Source organism: Monodon monoceros, unplaced genomic scaffold, assembly GCF_005190385.1.
Source record: "Monodon monoceros isolate NGI ecotype Baffin Bay Population unplaced genomic scaffold, NGI_Narwhal_1 Super_Scaffold_5, whole genome shotgun sequence".
NCBI lineage: Eukaryota > Metazoa > Chordata > Mammalia > Artiodactyla > Monodontidae > Monodon > Monodon monoceros.
In genome coordinates, this window is record NW_021703782.1 from 93,023,950 (window position 1) to 93,042,035 (window position 18,086).

Below are 18,086 nucleotides of genomic sequence, written 5' to 3' on the forward strand. Positions count from 1 at the left end.
GCTTGGCTAAATCATCCTTCAGGTCACTTTCTTTGAGAAGTCTTCTCTGACTTCCATTCTCATCTTGGTTGGCCCAGATCCCCAGGCTAAGTGAGATACTAATCTGTGTTTCTGCAGGTTGCCATGTTTCCTCCATTGTAACACTCATCCAGTCTTCCACCAGATTGTAAGCTCCATCTTGTTCACTTCTGTGTGCTCAGCGTTCAGTGTACGGCTCAGCACAGCATGGGTGCTTAGCTTAGTAAACATCTGTTGAACTGAATTTTAATGTGTTAGAAGCCATGGAGGTCTTAGTACTACTAGTTGAAGATTAGTGTGAAAGATGACATTCTATAGTGGTTCTTTGGCTGGATTCTTATTTCTCCACTGTTTATTTACTACCTTAGCAACCTGATTCATTTAACAACTCTGAAATTTAGTTGTCTCATCTGTAAATACAAATGCTTGAACTTCCTGAAGGCAAATGGTGGGATGATTTTTTTCTTTTTCTGGTTGCTAGTATTTTATGTATTAGTCAATTACATTTCCTCTCTTGTGCAATGATTATTCATGTTCTTTGGTACATTTATTTTTTCTTACTGATTTGTAAGACTTCTTTGTACATGTATACATATTTGCCATATATTGTAAATATTTTACATTCATATTTTAATTTAAAAATTAAAAAATTTTTATGGCCATAGAAATACCTTTTATTTAAAATTAAAAAAAATTTTTTTTCAACCATTAAAAGCTGTAAAATCCACTCTTAGCTTACTTGCTGTACAAAAGTAGGTGGCTGGCCAGATTGGCCTGTAGGCAGAGTTTGCCAGCCCCTGCGCTAGTATGTTCATTAAATCTGAGCCGTCTTTGCATTCCTGGAATATATACCATTTGAATGTATCATGAATATACTGCTGGATTTGATTTGCTAATATTTAGGAGGTTTGTGTCTATATTCATAAATCAGATTGGTTTAGCAGAGATTTCAAACTAGTTATAGGGCAGAGATATATTTTATTTGGCCTACATAATGTTTTTCAAAAATTTGAATGAATAGTCAATATTTAAAAATTGGGAGATGTCATATTAAAACTTAAACATTTCTAGCTTTTCTTTAAAAAAGGAATGTGGCAAAACTGGGGGAATGTGGGCCTAGTTTTTGTCACATTTTTAATAGGTCTTTATCTATGTTTTCTATTTCATTAACTTCTACTCTTATTTTTATCTTTGACCTTTGGTCTATAGTTTTCTGTTGCTAAACTTATCTGGTTTTTGTCTTTGCCTAGGCTTGTATCTAGTACTGACAAATCTTCCAGTTTGTTTTTTTTTTCTAGTTCTGAAACAGTTTTAAATTACATAGGCATTATCTGTTTCTTGAAGGTCTAATAGAATTGGCCTCTAAAACTATCTGAGTCTTCTGTAATTTTGTCAGGTAGATTTTTTATTTCCTTTTGTATTTTGTCTATGGTTAGTGATCTATTAAAAATTTCAAACTCTTGTATCAATTTTAATAATTAATACTTTCTAGAAAAGCACCAATTTCCCACCAGATTTTCAAATTTACAAATAAAGTTGCAATGGTTTTCTCTCATAATTTAAAGAACTACCTTTGTATCTTGGCTATCTTTCTTTCCTAAACTTGTTTATTTATAGTTTTCTTTGTTTTGCCAGAGTTCTGTTTTATTGGTCTTTTCAAAGAACCAGGCTATGGTTTTGTTGTTGAAGTCTGTTTTTTAAAAATAAATTTCAACTTTAACCTTATTATTTCCTTTTAAAATTTTCATCTGAATTAGCTGTTCCATTTCTCTTTGAAATGAGTCTTTAGTTTAAAGAATTTTGAACATTGTCTTGTTTTCTAAGTAAAATCATATTTCCCCTGAACTTTCTATTCTGTTCCATTGATCTGTTTGTCTTCTTTCTACATTATTATAAGACTGTTTAACATCTGGTAGTCCTAGTCGCCTTTATTATTATTTTTCAAAATTGTTTTGGATATTGGGCCAGATGATATCTTAAAGGCACTAAGGTTCTTTGATAGCTAATGTGAAAATGTACCCAAATAAACCTCTTTAGTCCCTTGCCTCCAAACACAAGTAGTCCTTATTCTTCTTGAAACAGTCAGTCTTAAAAAATATAATCAATCAATCTTTGTATGTGGATGTGCTGTATGTATATAGTGCATTTAAGTGGGTTTTTTTGGGTGTGTGTGTATGTCTGTGTGTGTGTGTCTGTGTGCTTGTGTATGTGCATAGGATGCATGAAAATCTGTGGGGTGTGATTGTATATATGTGTGAGGTGTGTGTGTGGTGTGTTTATTTGTGTGTGGGGTGTGATTGTATATATGTGTGAGGTGTGTATGTGGTGTGTTTATTTGTGTGTGGGGTGTATGTATATGGTATGTTTGTGTATCTGGTGTATTTGTGAATGTACGTGGGAAGTGTTATGGTGTGTGTGTGTGTGTGCAGAGTGTGTGCAGTGTTAATATTGTATGTGTAGTTTGTTTATGTATGTGTGGAGTGTGTGTGAGTGTTAGAGGGATACTGAGGCCCGTGACCAGGGGAGCTAGAGTGTTCAGGGCATGTCAGAAAGCCAGGTGTGGTCCTCAAACTCCCTTGTCTTTTTGGAGAAAGCAGGGCCATAAACCTCAACCCTTTCTGGATGTCTGCTATAGACAGTAGTGTGGGTTAATGGGGCCAGTGTCTCCTGCAGTGCCACTGCCCAGGCTCCCACTCACTTCTGTCCTCCCCCTCCTGAGAAACGAGTGACCTGCCCCTTTAAGAGCAGGAAGCTTCTAGTGCTCTACTAAGTAAAGGGGCCTTAATGGTGGTGGTGAGGGCGGTGAAGGTGGTGCCACCACTAGAGTCAGATCACTATCAGAGTGGCACTGGGGTCCCCAACTTATGGGGCGGGAGGAGTCAGGAGGGAACCTGCAAGGCAGCAGGACCTTTGTCCCGAGTAGGGGTGAAGTGCCAAGTGTGGGCCTCAGTCTTTTCTCCCCCAGGCCACATACAGATAATGCAAGTCTACCCAGCTCTCCTGCTGGCTTCTACCCTCCTGAATGTGTATCTGCCGGTTGCTCACAGCTTCCTGAGTCCAAGGCGGTCTCCCTTAGTGCAGGTGCTACAGTGGTCCCTGAGCTGTGAAGGGGCCACTGTCACCTTGGGCACATCAATTTTCCCTTTGTGGGCCTCCCTTTGCTCAGACTCCTGAACATCATCCTTTCTAATTCCTACTGGGGTGGACCCCCCTTTCAGGGGGCATCCTCAGGCCATGCCTAACTCATGCTCCCATCTTGGTCCCGCAGGTCTACAGCACTTTCAGCCTCCGTGTCCTGTCTGAATCCTGTGGCTTGAGCCTGAGGTTGCCTGTTTTCCTTGGCTGGATGGAGTGGCAGAGCCGGGATACTTCCCTGCCCAGAAAGGATGCCTGGACTCAGATTTCCCCAGCCAGGAGAAGGATCAGGCCCGCTCAAGTCCAGGGTGCAGGTAAGTCTGTCTGTCACTGGGCTGGGGCCAAGGGAGCAGGCTTGCCCCTGCTAAGGGCAGTGCTCAAGGAGTTGGGGTGGGGGAAGTGCAGAGCAGGGCTTCACAATGCGCCAGGATTTGAACAACCCACTGGCCTTTATGTGACTCATTTGCACTTGACCACTACTTTGTTGATTTCTGGGCTCCTTTTCCGGGTTCTGTTCCCCTCTGGTGGCCAGCTGGCCCTGTGGCATCTAGTTTCCTTACCTGCCTCAAGAAGGCAGGTCTGCTCCCTCCACCTGCCATTGGCCATGGGGCAGGAGTGGAGGCCAAGGAAGAACAGGAGGAGGATGGCCTTTGGGGCAGACCAGGCCTGGGTCCAAATTCCAGCCCTGCCCACCTTGGAAAAGTCACCTGCCCTCTCTGTGTGAGATTTACCAGGTTTATCCCTGGTAAATTGGGGCTAATACTTCTTAGGGTTACTGTGAAGATTAAATGAGAAGATGTGTGTAAATTGCCCAGCTCAGCCACTGGCACCTGGTACTCCATACATATAACTTTTCTCCCCACTTTCTTTCTTGCATCCCCCAACCTTGTCTTGAGTGGATCACTGAGCCACAGATATCCATTTGGCAACTGCCGACACTTCCCATTCTTAGATTTACATAAGACCAGCAGCTTTCCCCGGCAGCAACAGAGAGTTGCTGAGCAGATGTCTTTGAAACTGCTCCCAGGAGGCATCCCATGAATGTTTGCCGACAAAGCAGCGCAGGGGCTGACCTTCCTTCCAGCTCTGCTTCCTCGCAACGAGCTCTGGAGATTGAAAGTGCCTGCCCCCTCCACATACTATACTGTGCATTTCTGTCCCTCAGGTGCTGGGGGCCTGTGCTCCTGTCTCATGGCACCAGGCTGCCCATGGGGGGCCATGAGGCTGGCTGGAGGAAGCTGCTCTGGTCTGGACCTGTGCCAGGCTGCTGTCATCCAAGAGAAGGCTCAAGAGAGAGATGGAGGGGCCAGGGTCAGGGAAGGGCCCTGCAGCTGGTGGGGGGTGGAGGTCCAAGGGTGGAGAACGTTTTCCCAAACCCCACCGCTTTGGGCCAGGAGGGTGCTCCCCTGCCCTTGCTTGGGTCTGGTGAGTACAGGTCTGAGCTTCAAAGCATGTTGCAAACCTAGCTAACTGCTGGCCTGGGGCAGCTGGGCGAGCAGGCCAAGCCCGCCGAGTGGGCGCGCCAGGGGCCGCGGGCCTGGTATGGGGCTGGCACCTGCATCCCAGAGCGGCCCCCGGGCCCCGAGCCTCGGTGGGGCCGCCCATCCTGCCGGCTCCACGGGGAGGACCGCCGTCCCGGCAGCAGATGGGCCGCGGGCGCCTCCTCCCCTCGGCCGGTGGCGGCTCGGTCAGGTGGAAATCTCCGCATTCAAACCGGCGCGGGCCAATCAGGGCCTGGCGCGCCCGCAGGTTCAAACGCGCGCTGAAGCCGGCCTCCCGCGCCCGCCGCCGAGACACTGGCGCGGGGGCGGTGAACCTGCTGCCTCGGTTACTGGGAGCAACACAGACGCCTCGAGTTACAGGCACCCCGGCCCGGCGGGAGCGGGGCCATTGCCATGGAGCGCTCCCTGCACCGCGTCTCCCTCGGGAGCCGGCGCGCCCACCCGGGCTTGTCCTTCTACCTCACCACTTTTGGTAAGTGCCCGCGGCGGCTGCCGCCAGGGACTGCTTCACCCTGCCCGCAGCGCCCAGAGAGGGCAACCCCCTCGTGGTGGCAGGTGAGGCAGGGAGCAGCCATCCTTCTGTTTGGGGACATCTGCCTCCCGTGGTCGCGCAGGAGGGGCTCAGGGCACAGGCTCAGGCCGCTCAAGCCGCCGGGCCCCACCTGCTGCCTGGCCACTGGTGCCGAGTGCAGTTGGTTGTGCCTCACTTGGCTGGAACAGTCGTGCCCCAGTTAATCTTTCAGGGATGGAGCTTGCCACCACTGAGCTTCCCATTAACAAGCAGCTCAGGGTTAAGTCAAGGTCTTGTTACTACATCTCCAGACCTCCTCAGTCTCTCTTCCCTTTGGCTCAGGGACAGGACAGGTGCTGGGTCAGCCCCAATGGCCTTGGCTTCCTGTGGGCTCACCTTGGAGCGGCTGCGGCGCCACGGCTCCGGTGGATGCCTGACCTGCAGCAGAGATGGGAGAATTCTCCCCTCCAGGAGCTACTGCGCTCTCAGCAGGGTCCCAGGACTGCCCTGGGGGCTTGAGGCGGAAAGAATTGGGCAGTAGGCTCCTGCTTCCAAGCCCCTAGATAGCAGGAGTGGGTTCCCCCAAATAACAGCTGGGCAGCAGCTGCCCCAATGGTCTGGGCAAACCTGGGCTTCCAAGTCCCCACAGTAAGATAAATAGCTGTGTCCTAGGATACAGCTCTTCCTAGCCCTTGTTTCCTCACTGGTTCTGCAACTCTCTGTGGGCAGGGAGTTATGTCTCCTCTCTGAAGACTTGAGATCCCGAGAGGAAGGTCTCCCAGTGAGCCAGCTGCAGAGTTGGTACCTGAGCTCAAGCCTTCTGAGATGACGTGTACAGCACATTAAAAAAAACCTTTTATACAATTTTCCTTATGAAAGTTGGGGCAGTTACTGCAACATAAGTGGACTTTGCCCACATTTCAAAGACAGAGCACCTAAGGAGTTGTGCCCTCCTTGGGGTCCGGCTCTCCTACTCTCGGGCTTACCTCTATCAGCACGCTTGGCTCTTCACAACCTGCCTTCTTCTCTAGGGGCAGAGGGAGTAACGGAAAAGCAGTGGCTTGGCCCCTAGAAATGGCCTGTGGTCTGGCATCCTGGAATTCACAGGTCCAGTTGGTAGAAGGTAACAAGAGTAATTAACTCAACACCGTTTGTTGCATGTTTATCACGTGCCATGCCGTGTGCCAAGTGCTTTCCCTGCATCATCTCATTTAATCCTCCCAACCGGTGGAGGCAACTCCTGTTATCCCCACGAGGATGTGGGATTCTACCAGATAGGGGAGGTTCCCGGGATGCTCTGAGCTGGTGGTACTGGAGTGGTCAGGAAAGAGTGGCGGAGAGCTGTGAGGCCTTGTTACCTTAGCTGTGTCCTGATTAAAAAGTAAAAAACGTTTCACTGTTTTTTCTCCTTATTATCACGGTAGGATGTATTCATTGTTGAAAACTTAGTGAAAAGAAGAAAGCGAAAATCACCTGTAATCTGACTCCCCAGAGGAGGCCATTGTTAACATGGTTTATATCCTTCCAGACTTATTTCTCTGTGTGTGTGTGTGTGTGTGTGTGTGTGTATTTGTGTGTGCCTAATTTTAACAAAATTGAGATTCTGCTGTATGTACAGCTTTGTAACCCATTTCTTTTTCTTACTGGTATGATGTGACTATTTCCTTGTATCAGCCTATATTCTTGTACTGAGTTAATCTCCCTGCCAGATCTGGGAAGTTGGGGAGGGTCCAACCCAGCAGGGAGTGGATGACCTGCCCAGCCACGGCCTCAGGGCTGCGTTGGGTGGGTATCAGGGTGTGATGTGACCTGAGTGTGCACCGGGGCGGGCAGGAACCTGGTGGGGTGGGGAGCCTCCTGCTCCACGTATGCAGCCTCCTCTCAAATCTCTCCGTGGACTGACACTGGAAGAGTTCTCTCCTGCTTCCTTCATTAGCTCTGTTTCCTTGACAAATGCCGTCCCTCTTCCAGGCTGCTGATTTCTTTGTACACTGAGTGATCTTTGCTTGTCTGCTTGGGAATGAAGAGTTTTACCAGTGGTTTTCAAACGTGGCCAGTTATCAGAAGCACCTGGAGATCCCAGAGATCCTGGTTTAATAGGTCTGGGGTACAGTCAAAGAATCTGTAATTTTAAGAAGCCACAGAAGTATTTTGTGGATGAGCCAGGTTTGGAAGCTATGGATTCAGAGTCAGTTGGCTATCAAGTATTCAGTGTTTGGCTATCAACTATTCAGTTTGATAGCCAACTTGGACTCCCTTAAAATGAAGGTCTTTGCTAAGTTTTCCTCAGTTCACTGGCTTTTCCCCAGCATGGCAGGTAGCCCCTGGCCTTCAGCAGTGGGCTTTGCCCTGTGGAACCAGAGGATGCTGCTGCTTAACTGGTAGTTCCCTGAGCACAAATAGGTAAAGGGAGCTAAATTTCCAGCATCTCTGGAACTAAAAAGAAACAAAATTGTTTTGACCAGAATTTTTTTCAGGGAGAATACTGTATGGAATATGTCGTGATTTATGTATTTGTGTGTGTGTGTATGTGTGTATGTTTGTGTGCATGAGTATAGTTCCTTGTCCCCCAATAAGGGGCACCTTCAAGTAACGTTAGTTGGCCATACATTATGTTGCCTTCTGAGGAGGTGGCCTGGCTTCAAGGGAGGGGGTTAAGTAAACTAGAGCTCGAACCCAGCTACTCCAGAGGGATTTTATATTTATGAGAAATGGTATAATTTGAAGAAGCCATTACAGGTGCACATAAGTTTTTTTTTCCTTCAGGATTATATATTTTAATTTTATTAGTGTGTTTGTTAACTGAAAAAATAGCTTTTTTGGGGCTTCCCTGGTGGCGCAGTGGTTGGGAGTCCACCTGCCGATGCAGGGGACGCAGGTTCGTGCCCCCGTCCGGGAAGATCCCACATGCCGCGGAGCGGCTGGGCCCGTGAGCCATGGCCGCTGAGCCTGCGCGTCCGGAGCCTGTGCTCCACAACGGGAGAGGCCACAGCAGTGAGAGGCCCGCGTACCACAAAAAAAAAAAAAAAAAAAAAAAGCTTTTTTGAGATATAATTCACATACATACAATTCACTCATTTAAATTATACAATTAAATGGTTTTTAGTACATTCACAGAGTTGTGTAACCATTACCACAGTCAATTTTAGACCATTTTTATCACTTCAAAAAGAAACACTATACCCTTTAGTTTATTACCCCCAGTTCCCAATCCCCTCTGTCCCCTAACTCTAAGCAATCACTAATTTACTTTCTGTCCTTATATACTTGCTTATTCTGGACATTTCATATAAATGGAATCCTATAATAGGTGGCCTTTTGTGACTGGCTTCTTTCAGTTAGCATAATGTTTACAAAGTTCATCCATAGTGTAGCATATATCAGTATTTCATTCAGTTTTACAGCTGAGTAATATTCTATTGTATGGATATACCACATTTTGTTTATTAATTCATTGATGGACATCTGCATTGTTTCTGTCTTTTGGCTGTTATGAATATTGCTCTGCTATGAACACTGATACACAAGTTTTTGTGTGGACAAATGTTTTCAGTTCTCTTGGGTATACACCTAGGAATGGACTTGCTAGGTCAAATGGTAACTCTATGTTTAACTATTTGAGAAACTACGAAACTCTTTTCCAGAGTGGTTGCACCATTTTGCATTTCTGTCAGCAAGGCATGAGGGTTTTGCTTTCTCCACAACCTCACCAACACTTGCTATTATCTGACTTTTTTTTTTTTTTTTTTTTTTTTTTTGGTACGCGGGCCTCTCACTGTTGTGGCCTCTCCCGTTGTGGAGCACAGGCTCCGGACGCGCAGGCTCAGCAGCCATGGCTCACGGGCCCAGCCACTCTGCGGCATGTGGGATCTTCCCAGACAAGGGCACGAATCCGTGTCTCCTGCATCGGCAGGCGGACTCTCAACCACTGCGCCACCAGGGAAGCCCCAGAAGCCTCATGTTTGATATGTAAATTGTTTTTTTCTTTATCATTCAGTTCAAAATGTTTTCTAATTTTCGAGTAATTTCTTCTTGAATCCATGGGTTATTTGGAATTATATTTTTAAATTTCCAAATACTGGGGTTTTTAGTAGTTTTTTTGTTCCTTATTTTATGTTTATGCAGAGAACGTACTCTGCATTCATTCAGTCCTTTGATGGCTCAGCTTTTATAAATGTTCTGTGTGTACTTGAAAAGATCTGAAGTAGGTGGGTGTAGTGTTCTTTGCATATGTCAGGTTTAGGTGAAGTTTACTACTTATGCTGTTCTTATATTCTATATCCTTGCTGATTTCCTCCGCCCCCCCCCATCAGTTACTGAGAGAAGTGTGTTAAAATTCCTACTATGATTATAAATTTATCTATTTCTCATTATAGTTCTGTCACTTTTTTCCTTTATATATTTTGAAGCAATATTAAGAACATACAAATTTAGAATCATTATCTTTCTGATGAGTTGAAACTCTTATTATTCTGGTCTTTTTTTATTGTTATGAAGTCTTCTCTTCATTTCTAGTGGAGACAGAGTCCACTTTTCCTGAGATTGACATAGATACCCAGCCTTCTTTTGGTTAATAATTGCTTGGCATATCTTTTTCCATCCTATTTCTTTCAATCTTTCTGTTTCTTTACATTTTAGGTGTGCTGTGTCTGTTACAAACGGCAGACACAGACTTGTTACTTTTTTTCTTCTTAATGCAGACCTGGGATGATATCTTCTTTAAAAAGGTCTTTATTTGTTTCTGTCAGGTGCTGGAGGTCACTAGCATCTGGGATAATCTTAATTCAATGTTAGGGACTCAGATTGAGGTGAGCTGCAGTCCCTTGAGGAACTGTGTCTGACCATGGTTTACTCTGTTCCTAAGGAGCAACCCTTTGGGGCTCCAACCCAAAATGTAGGGGTGCAGAAGGACCCCACTTCTTGGCAGGCCCTGGTCTCCAACTCCTGTTCCTCCAGCCCCAAGAGGCAGACAGAAACTCTGCTCAGGCTATCAGACTTTGTTACCTCTGGAATTTGTAAATACCCGCAGGAGAAAATTAGCCCAGAAAAACAGTAAACTTAATTGCATGGACCTCCATCCCCCCAGATCCTGCTTCGTAGTTCCTCTCTATCTTGTTACATCTCCAAGAAGCTGCTTTTAAATATTTTGTCTAGCTTTTCTAGATTTCCTCAGTGAGTCTGTCATCCCAGGAATAGAAGTCCCCTATATATGTTTTCTAATTTTTCTGACTTGTTTTTTTTCTTTTTCTCCTTTCCTCCCTTCCTATTGTCATTTCAGTGGGAATGCCTTCTATTTGCCAGGTACTTCACATATATTAGTTCCCACTTTTACAACAGCTCCATTAGGGCTGTACTATTATTATTCTTTCCATTGTACAGATGAGAAAACTGAGGATGTAGTGATTAAGGATCATCAGTGGTGGAACCAAGACCCAAACTAGGTCTTAATGATTCCAAAATGCTTTGCTTAGAGATACATGCTTCCTCTCTTGTGTTTTTCGTATTAGATTTGTTTTGCTGGAAGACTTCATTTGATAGAGAAAAAAATAATGAAAATGTAAAACATAATGAAAACAGGGGACTTCCCTGGTGGTCAGTGAGTAAGACTCCATGCACCCAATGCAAGAGACCTGGGTTTGATCCCTGGTTGGGGAACTAGATCCCACATGCATGCCGCAACTAAGAGTTCACATGCCGCAACTAAGAAGCCCGCATGCCGCAACTAAGAAGTCCGCATGCTGCAACAGATCCCACATGCTGCAACGAAGATTCTGTGTGCCGTAACTAAGACCCGGTGCAGCCAAAATAAATAAATAAATAAATAAATAAATAAATAAATATTTAAAAAGCATAATGAAAATAAATGATTGACTCCATTGTATGGCTCAAAGCTATTAGCAAGCACATAACAGGTGCTAATCATTATATGATAACATACTTAACTTTGGAGAAGCCTGTAATATGAAATGGATAAGGATGCTGAGTAATTTATAAAATGTGATAAAACTGACAATTCTGGAATTAAACTTATATGACTTTATAGATGTAATTAAATTACTATAATAAAACTTAAAGGAGAATTGGAAAAGGCAGGATAATGTGAATTTTCTATATATTATAGTATTGTACACAAATATGTATAAAAGAAAACCATTTGCTCTGTAGGTAAAGCATTTTCTTGAATGTGCTGGGCTGTCCTTGGGTTAATGTGGGACATTTCCAGATTTTGCAGTTTGGTGATAATGAATATGGTTTAAATCTATCAAAATTCTTTATTAAGAAAAGGACGGACCTGGACCTCAAAAACTGGGAGTCTTCTGTATTCTTAGTCATACTATGCTGATTTATCTTAGAACTGTATTTTCTTAACAATTTTTAAAATTGAAAAATTGCTTCAGAATTGAGATCAGATTTATGTCACCCAATTGTGGAGGCAACATGGGTATGTATTAGTTATCTACTGCTTCATAACAGGTGATCCCACTACGTATTGGCTTAAAAAACCAAACATTTTTTATCTCACTGTTTCTGTGAGTCAGGAGTTTGGGGATGGCTTAGCTGGGTGTTTTTGCTGAGGGTCTCTCACGTAGGTTGCAGTCAAGATGTTAGCAGACTTATGCTGGCAGTGCAATCTACTTCTGGCAGGAAAAACAGCTTGGGAAGCCCCATGAATATGAGGTTTCACAGGAAGCAGAGAGTCAAATGAACAGGGTTGAATTGACCCATCATGATTTTTATTCCACCACGGCTGCCCCCTCCTCACTTTTGTTCTGCCAGCACTTACCATCAAAAGCCAGGGCCACTTCTCCAAATGGAACTCAAGGTTCTCCCTCCTCCAAACAAAACACTTGAAATTCTACAGGGCTACATCCTAAGAGCTGTGTGGCTCCAGTTCCCCAGCACCGCTGCCATTTCTCCCTTAGAGGCAGAGAGTGAAATGCATGAACAGGGCATAACCCTCTCTGAGTGGTAGCGGCTGGCCAGGCTCCATGTAGACCCAACCTCCTTTGTATGTTTGTCCTGTTATCATCCTCCTTCCTGTGGCTTTTAACACATGACAGCTCTTAAATGGGGAATTGTTTTTGGGGCGAATTGAGTTTGGGGATGACTGCTGCTCCGTGCTAGCCAGCCAAGTCCCTCATAAATGTAGTCTCCGCACACCTCTGGGTGGTGTGAGCTCCTTCTAGGACACATTCCTGCTGACCCCTGTGTTCAGCAGTGGTGTGCAGCCCTCATCTTCTTGCTTCATTTTCTGAGTAGGTCTCTTCCTGACTGTGTCCTGAGAGTTGGAGCTCATCTTCCTGTGGCCCTCTATTTAGGAAGGTCTGGCGGATTAAATTTCTTTAGCTGGCTTCTATAATGTTTTTCCCATGGTGTCCAGTGAGTCCGAAACCCCCAAGTCCTGTACCCAGGAGAACATGGGTTCATTGCTTTCTCTGCACTTTCTGAAGCTCACTGTCATCTGGTGTTTTTCCTGCCGTATGGGGCTCGTCTGTTCTCCCTTTACCTCTGGGCCCCCGCTCCCTGGTGACCTCCTGCAGCCTCTCTGGGCACCTGTCACCACCACCCTTTGCAGACAGAGTCGGTGCCCAACTGTAGCCCCATGGGAACTGGGGATGTGCCCTCTCCAGGGCTCCCGAACACCTGGTGAGGATGACTTCAGGCCCTCTAGCCTGAACTTCCTGCATATTCTCAGGCCACACCCTGAGCCTAGGGAGAAAGTAGGGATATTGACAAGACCACAGATTTGGGGGGCTTGATTAGCTGGTACCTAGACCAGCTGAAGCCCCCAGGGATTCAACCTGACTTCCCCACCTCCTGGTGGTTCATTTCTCTAGACCTGAAGACATTTCTTGGAGCCCGCCCTCTCTTGGGCTTCCTCTTGGCTTCTCAAGCAAAGGGCAAACCTTCTCCTGTGTCTGATGGCTCTCTCTGCTCCTGGACCCCAGGGTTGCATTGGCAGATGCCATGGTGCATAGTTAGAGGGCTGTGAGTGTTCTGGAAAACCAGTTCAGTGCACAGGAAAGGTTTGGGCAGAGTTCTGGTCTCTAGTTCTGGCTCAGTCTATCCTGGTCTCTCTGGGCCCAGGGCAAGTCACCTTTCATCTCTGGGCAGGACTGTTCTGGCTACCAGGTGAGGAGGTTGGGCAAGGTGACTTCAGGAGTCTTAGACATTCGATGGAATGGACTAAGGGGGAGGACAGAGGGGACAGTCATGGCCAAGGGAAGGGTTCTCATTCTTCATCTTGCTGTCCCTCATCGGTGAGCCTGAGAATGGGCTGGGGTAGGGTGTGTACTGCCCTGGGGACTTGGAGCTTGGTCCGCTGGGTTTGGTTTCTCTGCTGTTACAGGGTGTAGGCGGGGCCTGGAAGAGGAGCTGCATGGAGCTGTGCAGACTCATCTGATTTCGGAGTCAGTCTTCACCCCAGGCCCATCCTCTGCTCCAGCTCCACCCTTGACCTTGCTCACGCCCCTGTCCTAGCCACTGGGCTCTGAGTTCCCTGAGGGTAGGCGCTGTTCAGATCTGCCCTTCCTCCCTCAGGCGCTCGTGCAGGTGCTTGGCAGATGTTTGTCCAATGGAATTAGTGACCATTTGTGTCGGGAGATTTCTCGGTTCTGATTTCTGGGAAAGGGCCGTTGGAAGGGGATAGGTGTTGGACAGCACAGTGGTTCCCACGGCTGTGGAAAGCCAGATGTGTTTGGCCCGAGTCGGCTTTGCACTGGTAACAGTTTCAGAAAAAATGTGTTAAGTGTAGATGGCTTTGGGCCGATGAGATCCAGTCCATGGCTGCTGGCCCTGTCCATCTGTTTCCAGCCTCCTTCTCCCACCCCACGCTGGATCCGGGCCCAGGTTTTGTAGGAGGTTTCTCAGCTCTAGGGATCCCCAAAGTGGTAATTGCTCAGACCTTGAACTAATAATACCATGGATTCTCCTGGCGCCTTTCATTCAAGGACCTTCTCACCCTCCAGCATTATCTGATCCCCACAGCTCAGAAAGTGTGATAACCCCTATTATTAGCTCCACCTCACGGCCATTGTGGCTCTGAGAGAGGAGCATAGTTGGGTCTGGGGCTGGAGCAGACCTCCTGGGCTTCTGAGATCAGTGTCCTGGGCAGGAGAGCGGCAGGGATTTCTGATGGGTGAAGAGCTGGACCAGGGTTTGCTGCAGCCTGAATTGCTTGGGACTGTAGATTAAACACCCCAAAGTATGAGGGGCAAGATCATAGTGGTTGGTGGACTGCTGTAGGGCTATGAGGCGTGGAGTTTCCCTCCTTTCCGTGCTATGCCTGCCCTTCTGCCAGCCAGCAACTAAGCGTGAGCCCCAACCGCCAGTCCAGTTTCATGGGGCATGTCCAGAGATGAACAGTTGGGATGACGAGGGGTGTCTAACTGTGCCATGAGGAATGCTGGAGGGACTTCAGACTTTGGTGTAAAGGAGAGAGCCCAGAGACTGCAGAGTGAGGTCCAGTCAATGAAAGGTACTGAGAGATCACTTTTGGCTCAATAAAGATGAAGCACGGAACAATCAGATCTATCTCAAAAGGGACAGGGCTCTCATTGTGGGAAGCGAGCTCCCCATCACTGGAGGTGATCAAGCAGAGGCAGATAACTTCTAGACAGCGTTGTCATGGATGGAGCAGATGCAGGGCTTTCTGGATGATGTGCTGGTTTGCTGCAGGCTGGGAAGCCCTGCCCTTCCCCTGTGTCCACTGGGTAGATCCAGTTCAGTGGTTTCTTGAAGTTCTAGGAGTCTATTGGATGGAGAGAAGATTTTTCCACGTGTCATTGAGGAGGAGGAGTGTGGTCCTAGCTGTCCTCTATCCATGCTGGAGAGCCACTGGGTGTCTGTGAGGATGACCTGATGTTCTGCTTTTTGCGTTTTTTTTATACATTTATTTATTTATTTTTGGCCGTGTTGGGTCTTCGTTGCTGCACGTGAGCTTTCTCTGGTTGCGGTGAGCGGGGACTACTCTTCATTGCAGTACGTGGGCTTCTCATTGCAGTGGCTTCTCTTGTTGTGGAGCACCGGCTCTAGGTGCGCGGGCTTCAGTAGTTGTGGCACGTGGGCTCAGTAGTTGTGGCTCGTGGGCTCTAGAGCGCAGGCTCAATAGTTGTGGTGCATGGGCTTGCTCCGCAGCATGTGGAATCTTCCCAGACCAGGGCTCCCACCCGTGTCCCCTGCATCGGCAGGTGGATTCTTAACCACTGTGCCACCAGGGAAGTCCCCCTCTTTCCTTCTTTATTTGTTTCCTCTTTATTTTTTTTAAGTTTTGTTGAAATATAGTTGATTTACAGTGTTGTGTTAATTTCTCCTGTATATATTTTTTCATATTTTTGCATTATGGTTTGTCACAGGATGTTGAATATAGTTCCCTGTGCTATACAGTAGGACCTTGTTGTTTATCCATCCTATATATAATCGTTTGCCTCTGCTAATCCCAAACTCCCATTCCTTCCCTCCCCTACCCCTGCTCCCCCTTGGCAACCAGAAGTCTGTTCTCTATGTCTGTGTGTTTCCTCTTTAGTTTATTTTTAATTATAAAAGTACTATAGGTCATGGATATATTTGTACTGTTACAACAACTACAATAGTGATAGATTGAGATTCCTCTTGACTTCCCTCCCTCCAATTCAGTCTCTTCCCTAGAGGTGATCACTGGTTTTAATTTGACATCCTTTCAGAACACACACACGCACACACACACACAGAAATATATACCATGTGTATTGTTCTGCAATTTGCTTGTTCCACTTAAAAACATGTCTCAATAATGTTCCTATTCCAGGACTTATACTGCTCCCCCATTGTTTATATCAGCCCATAGTATCCCACAACACAGCTATAGTTCGTTCATTTAACCATTTTCATACGGATGGATTTTTCAGGTGTTTCCAATTTTTTCCCATGCTGTGGTGCCAGCCTTTGTGCACACTTGAGTTTTTGTCTATCATAGTTACCTGGAAGTATAATTGCTAGGTTGAATGATAAGGACATTTATAGTTAATAGATACTGTCAGAAATTACCCTCCATTTACACTTCCTCCAACGGGGTATGAGGGTATCTGTTTTCCTGCATCTTTACCAACATTTGACATTATCGTCTTTTAGATTATCTGCCAATCAGATTGGGGGAAGGTGGTATTTTATTGTTAATTTGCATGTCTCAGATCTCCATGAAGTTGAGCATCTTTTTGCATGTTTATGGGCCATTTTCTCATCGCTGAATTTCCAATTCAATATCCTTTGCTTGTTTTTCTATTGTGTTGTCTCATAACTTTGTTTATGATATATTTAATTGTAACAGACATTTAAAAAGTCTTATGGAGTCAGATTTATCTATCTTTTCCCTGTGGCCTCTGCTTTTTTGTGTTTTGCTTAAGAGGGCCATCTCCAAGCTTAGAAACATGTTCAGAGACTCTTCAGTGTGCTCTGATCTAGGGCTCCTCAACCTTTAATGTGCATGCAACTTCCTGGGGATATTGTTAAACTGTAACCCTGAATTTAGGAGGCCTGGGCCAGGGCTGAGATGCTGAATTTTTAACTATCTTCCACATGCTTCTTGTGCTGCTGGTTCTTGGACCTCACTTTGAGTAGCAAGGCTCTAAGCCAAGGTCAGAGGAAGCCTCCTTAGCTTTTCTTTAGGGAGGTCAGGGTTCTGTGGAATGACTGGGGGCAGTAGCATTGACTTCGAAGGATCTCTCTGCCCACAGCTGATCTCTTTCCTTTTGCTTTTCCCCAAACTCATTCATCGTATGTCCTTGTATTGTTATTGCCTTCCCAGAACATAGCTAGCTGTCTGTCACAGCTGGAAAGCTTTGGCCAACCCCCCAGCATGGACTTCTGACTGAGACCCAGGATCCTTAACTCTCCAATCTAGCCTCACTGAGATGTGGATGCAACAACTTTTCTGGCTGTCCAACAGTGAGAGCTCCCCAGCATTGACCTGGGCTGCCTTGTAAAGTAGTCAGCTCCCCATCACCTGGGGGAGTAAGGATGGAAATCAATACCGCTGGAGGTATTGACGTGGTGAGGAGGCTTAACTAGGTGGCTTCTGAGCTCCCTTCCAACCCAGAGACTGTATGAATCTTTGAATCGCTTCACAGGAACACAAGCACATTCCCGTCAACGTCACTCCATTTTTCACCTGGCAAGGAAATGAGGTGAAGCTGTCTCTCTTGTTGTTTCCTCAGGTCAGCTGAAGCTGTCCATCGATGCCCAGGACGGGGTTCTCCTGCTCCACAGTGAGTATGGCTGTGTGCCGGGCTCACCGGGGAAGATTGGGCTACTTGGCCTCCCGCGTGGAGCCAGGGCCGGGTGGAGGTATTACCATGGCCAAGGCTACTTTTTCACCTTTCTATAGTGTCCTGCTATGTGTCTGTTGAAAACAAGTGTGTATTCACTTGGGACTCCTAGAGACATTTCCCTGGTCCTGCTCCGATGCAGGTGGAGTCCACAGCAGGCTGGAGCTCTCCCTGGGCACCTCAGCATCCTCCTTGGCCCTAGTGGAGCGGGGCCACAGAAGAGCTTCCCTGTCCTTCCTCTCATCTTCCTTCCTTCCTTTCTTCTCTCTTTCTCTTTTTCTCATCCATTCATTCGTTCATTGATGGCAGTGTCACGGCTAAGGTCGCCACCTTTGGAACCAGACTGCTCATGTCTGAATCCCGGCTCTCATACTTTCTTGCCACGTGACCTTAAGCAAGCTTAGTTTCTCATCTGCTGGATGGCAATAAAAGTACCTATCTTATGGGATGTGACAAGGATTAAAGGAGTCAATATTAGTAAAGTGCTTAGGACAGCGCCCAGCATGTGGTAAACCCTATATTAGTATTTGTTAAATAAGATAGAAAACCATAAATTCCAAAAATAGTGATTGAGCATTGGCCCTGTGCCAGGGGCTGGGGACACCAAGGAGAAGCACC

At 46.4% G+C, this 18,086-nt stretch overlaps 1 protein-coding gene across 4 annotated transcripts in view; it reads left to right on the plus strand.

The window, feature by feature from the left end:
• The window catches only part of RGS3 (regulator of G protein signaling 3), a 140,999-nt gene that overhangs the window by 10,567 nt on the left and 112,346 nt on the right, over window positions 1-18,086 (plus strand). Inside the window, exons 2-3 of one of the 4 annotated variants that reach the window (XM_029201403.1) lie at window positions 3,287-3,467; window positions 17,358-17,408. In XM_029201403.1, the coding sequence (XP_029057236.1) occupies window positions 3,365-3,467; window positions 17,358-17,408 (154 nt within the window). In that variant the 5' untranslated portion in view covers window positions 3,287-3,364. Of the gene's footprint in view, window positions 1-3,286; window positions 3,468-4,213; window positions 5,128-5,868; window positions 6,290-9,087; window positions 9,136-17,357; window positions 17,409-18,086 lie in introns of those variants that run through there. The other 3 variants (XM_029201412.1, XM_029201404.1, XM_029201405.1) reach the window with 3 other exon arrangements.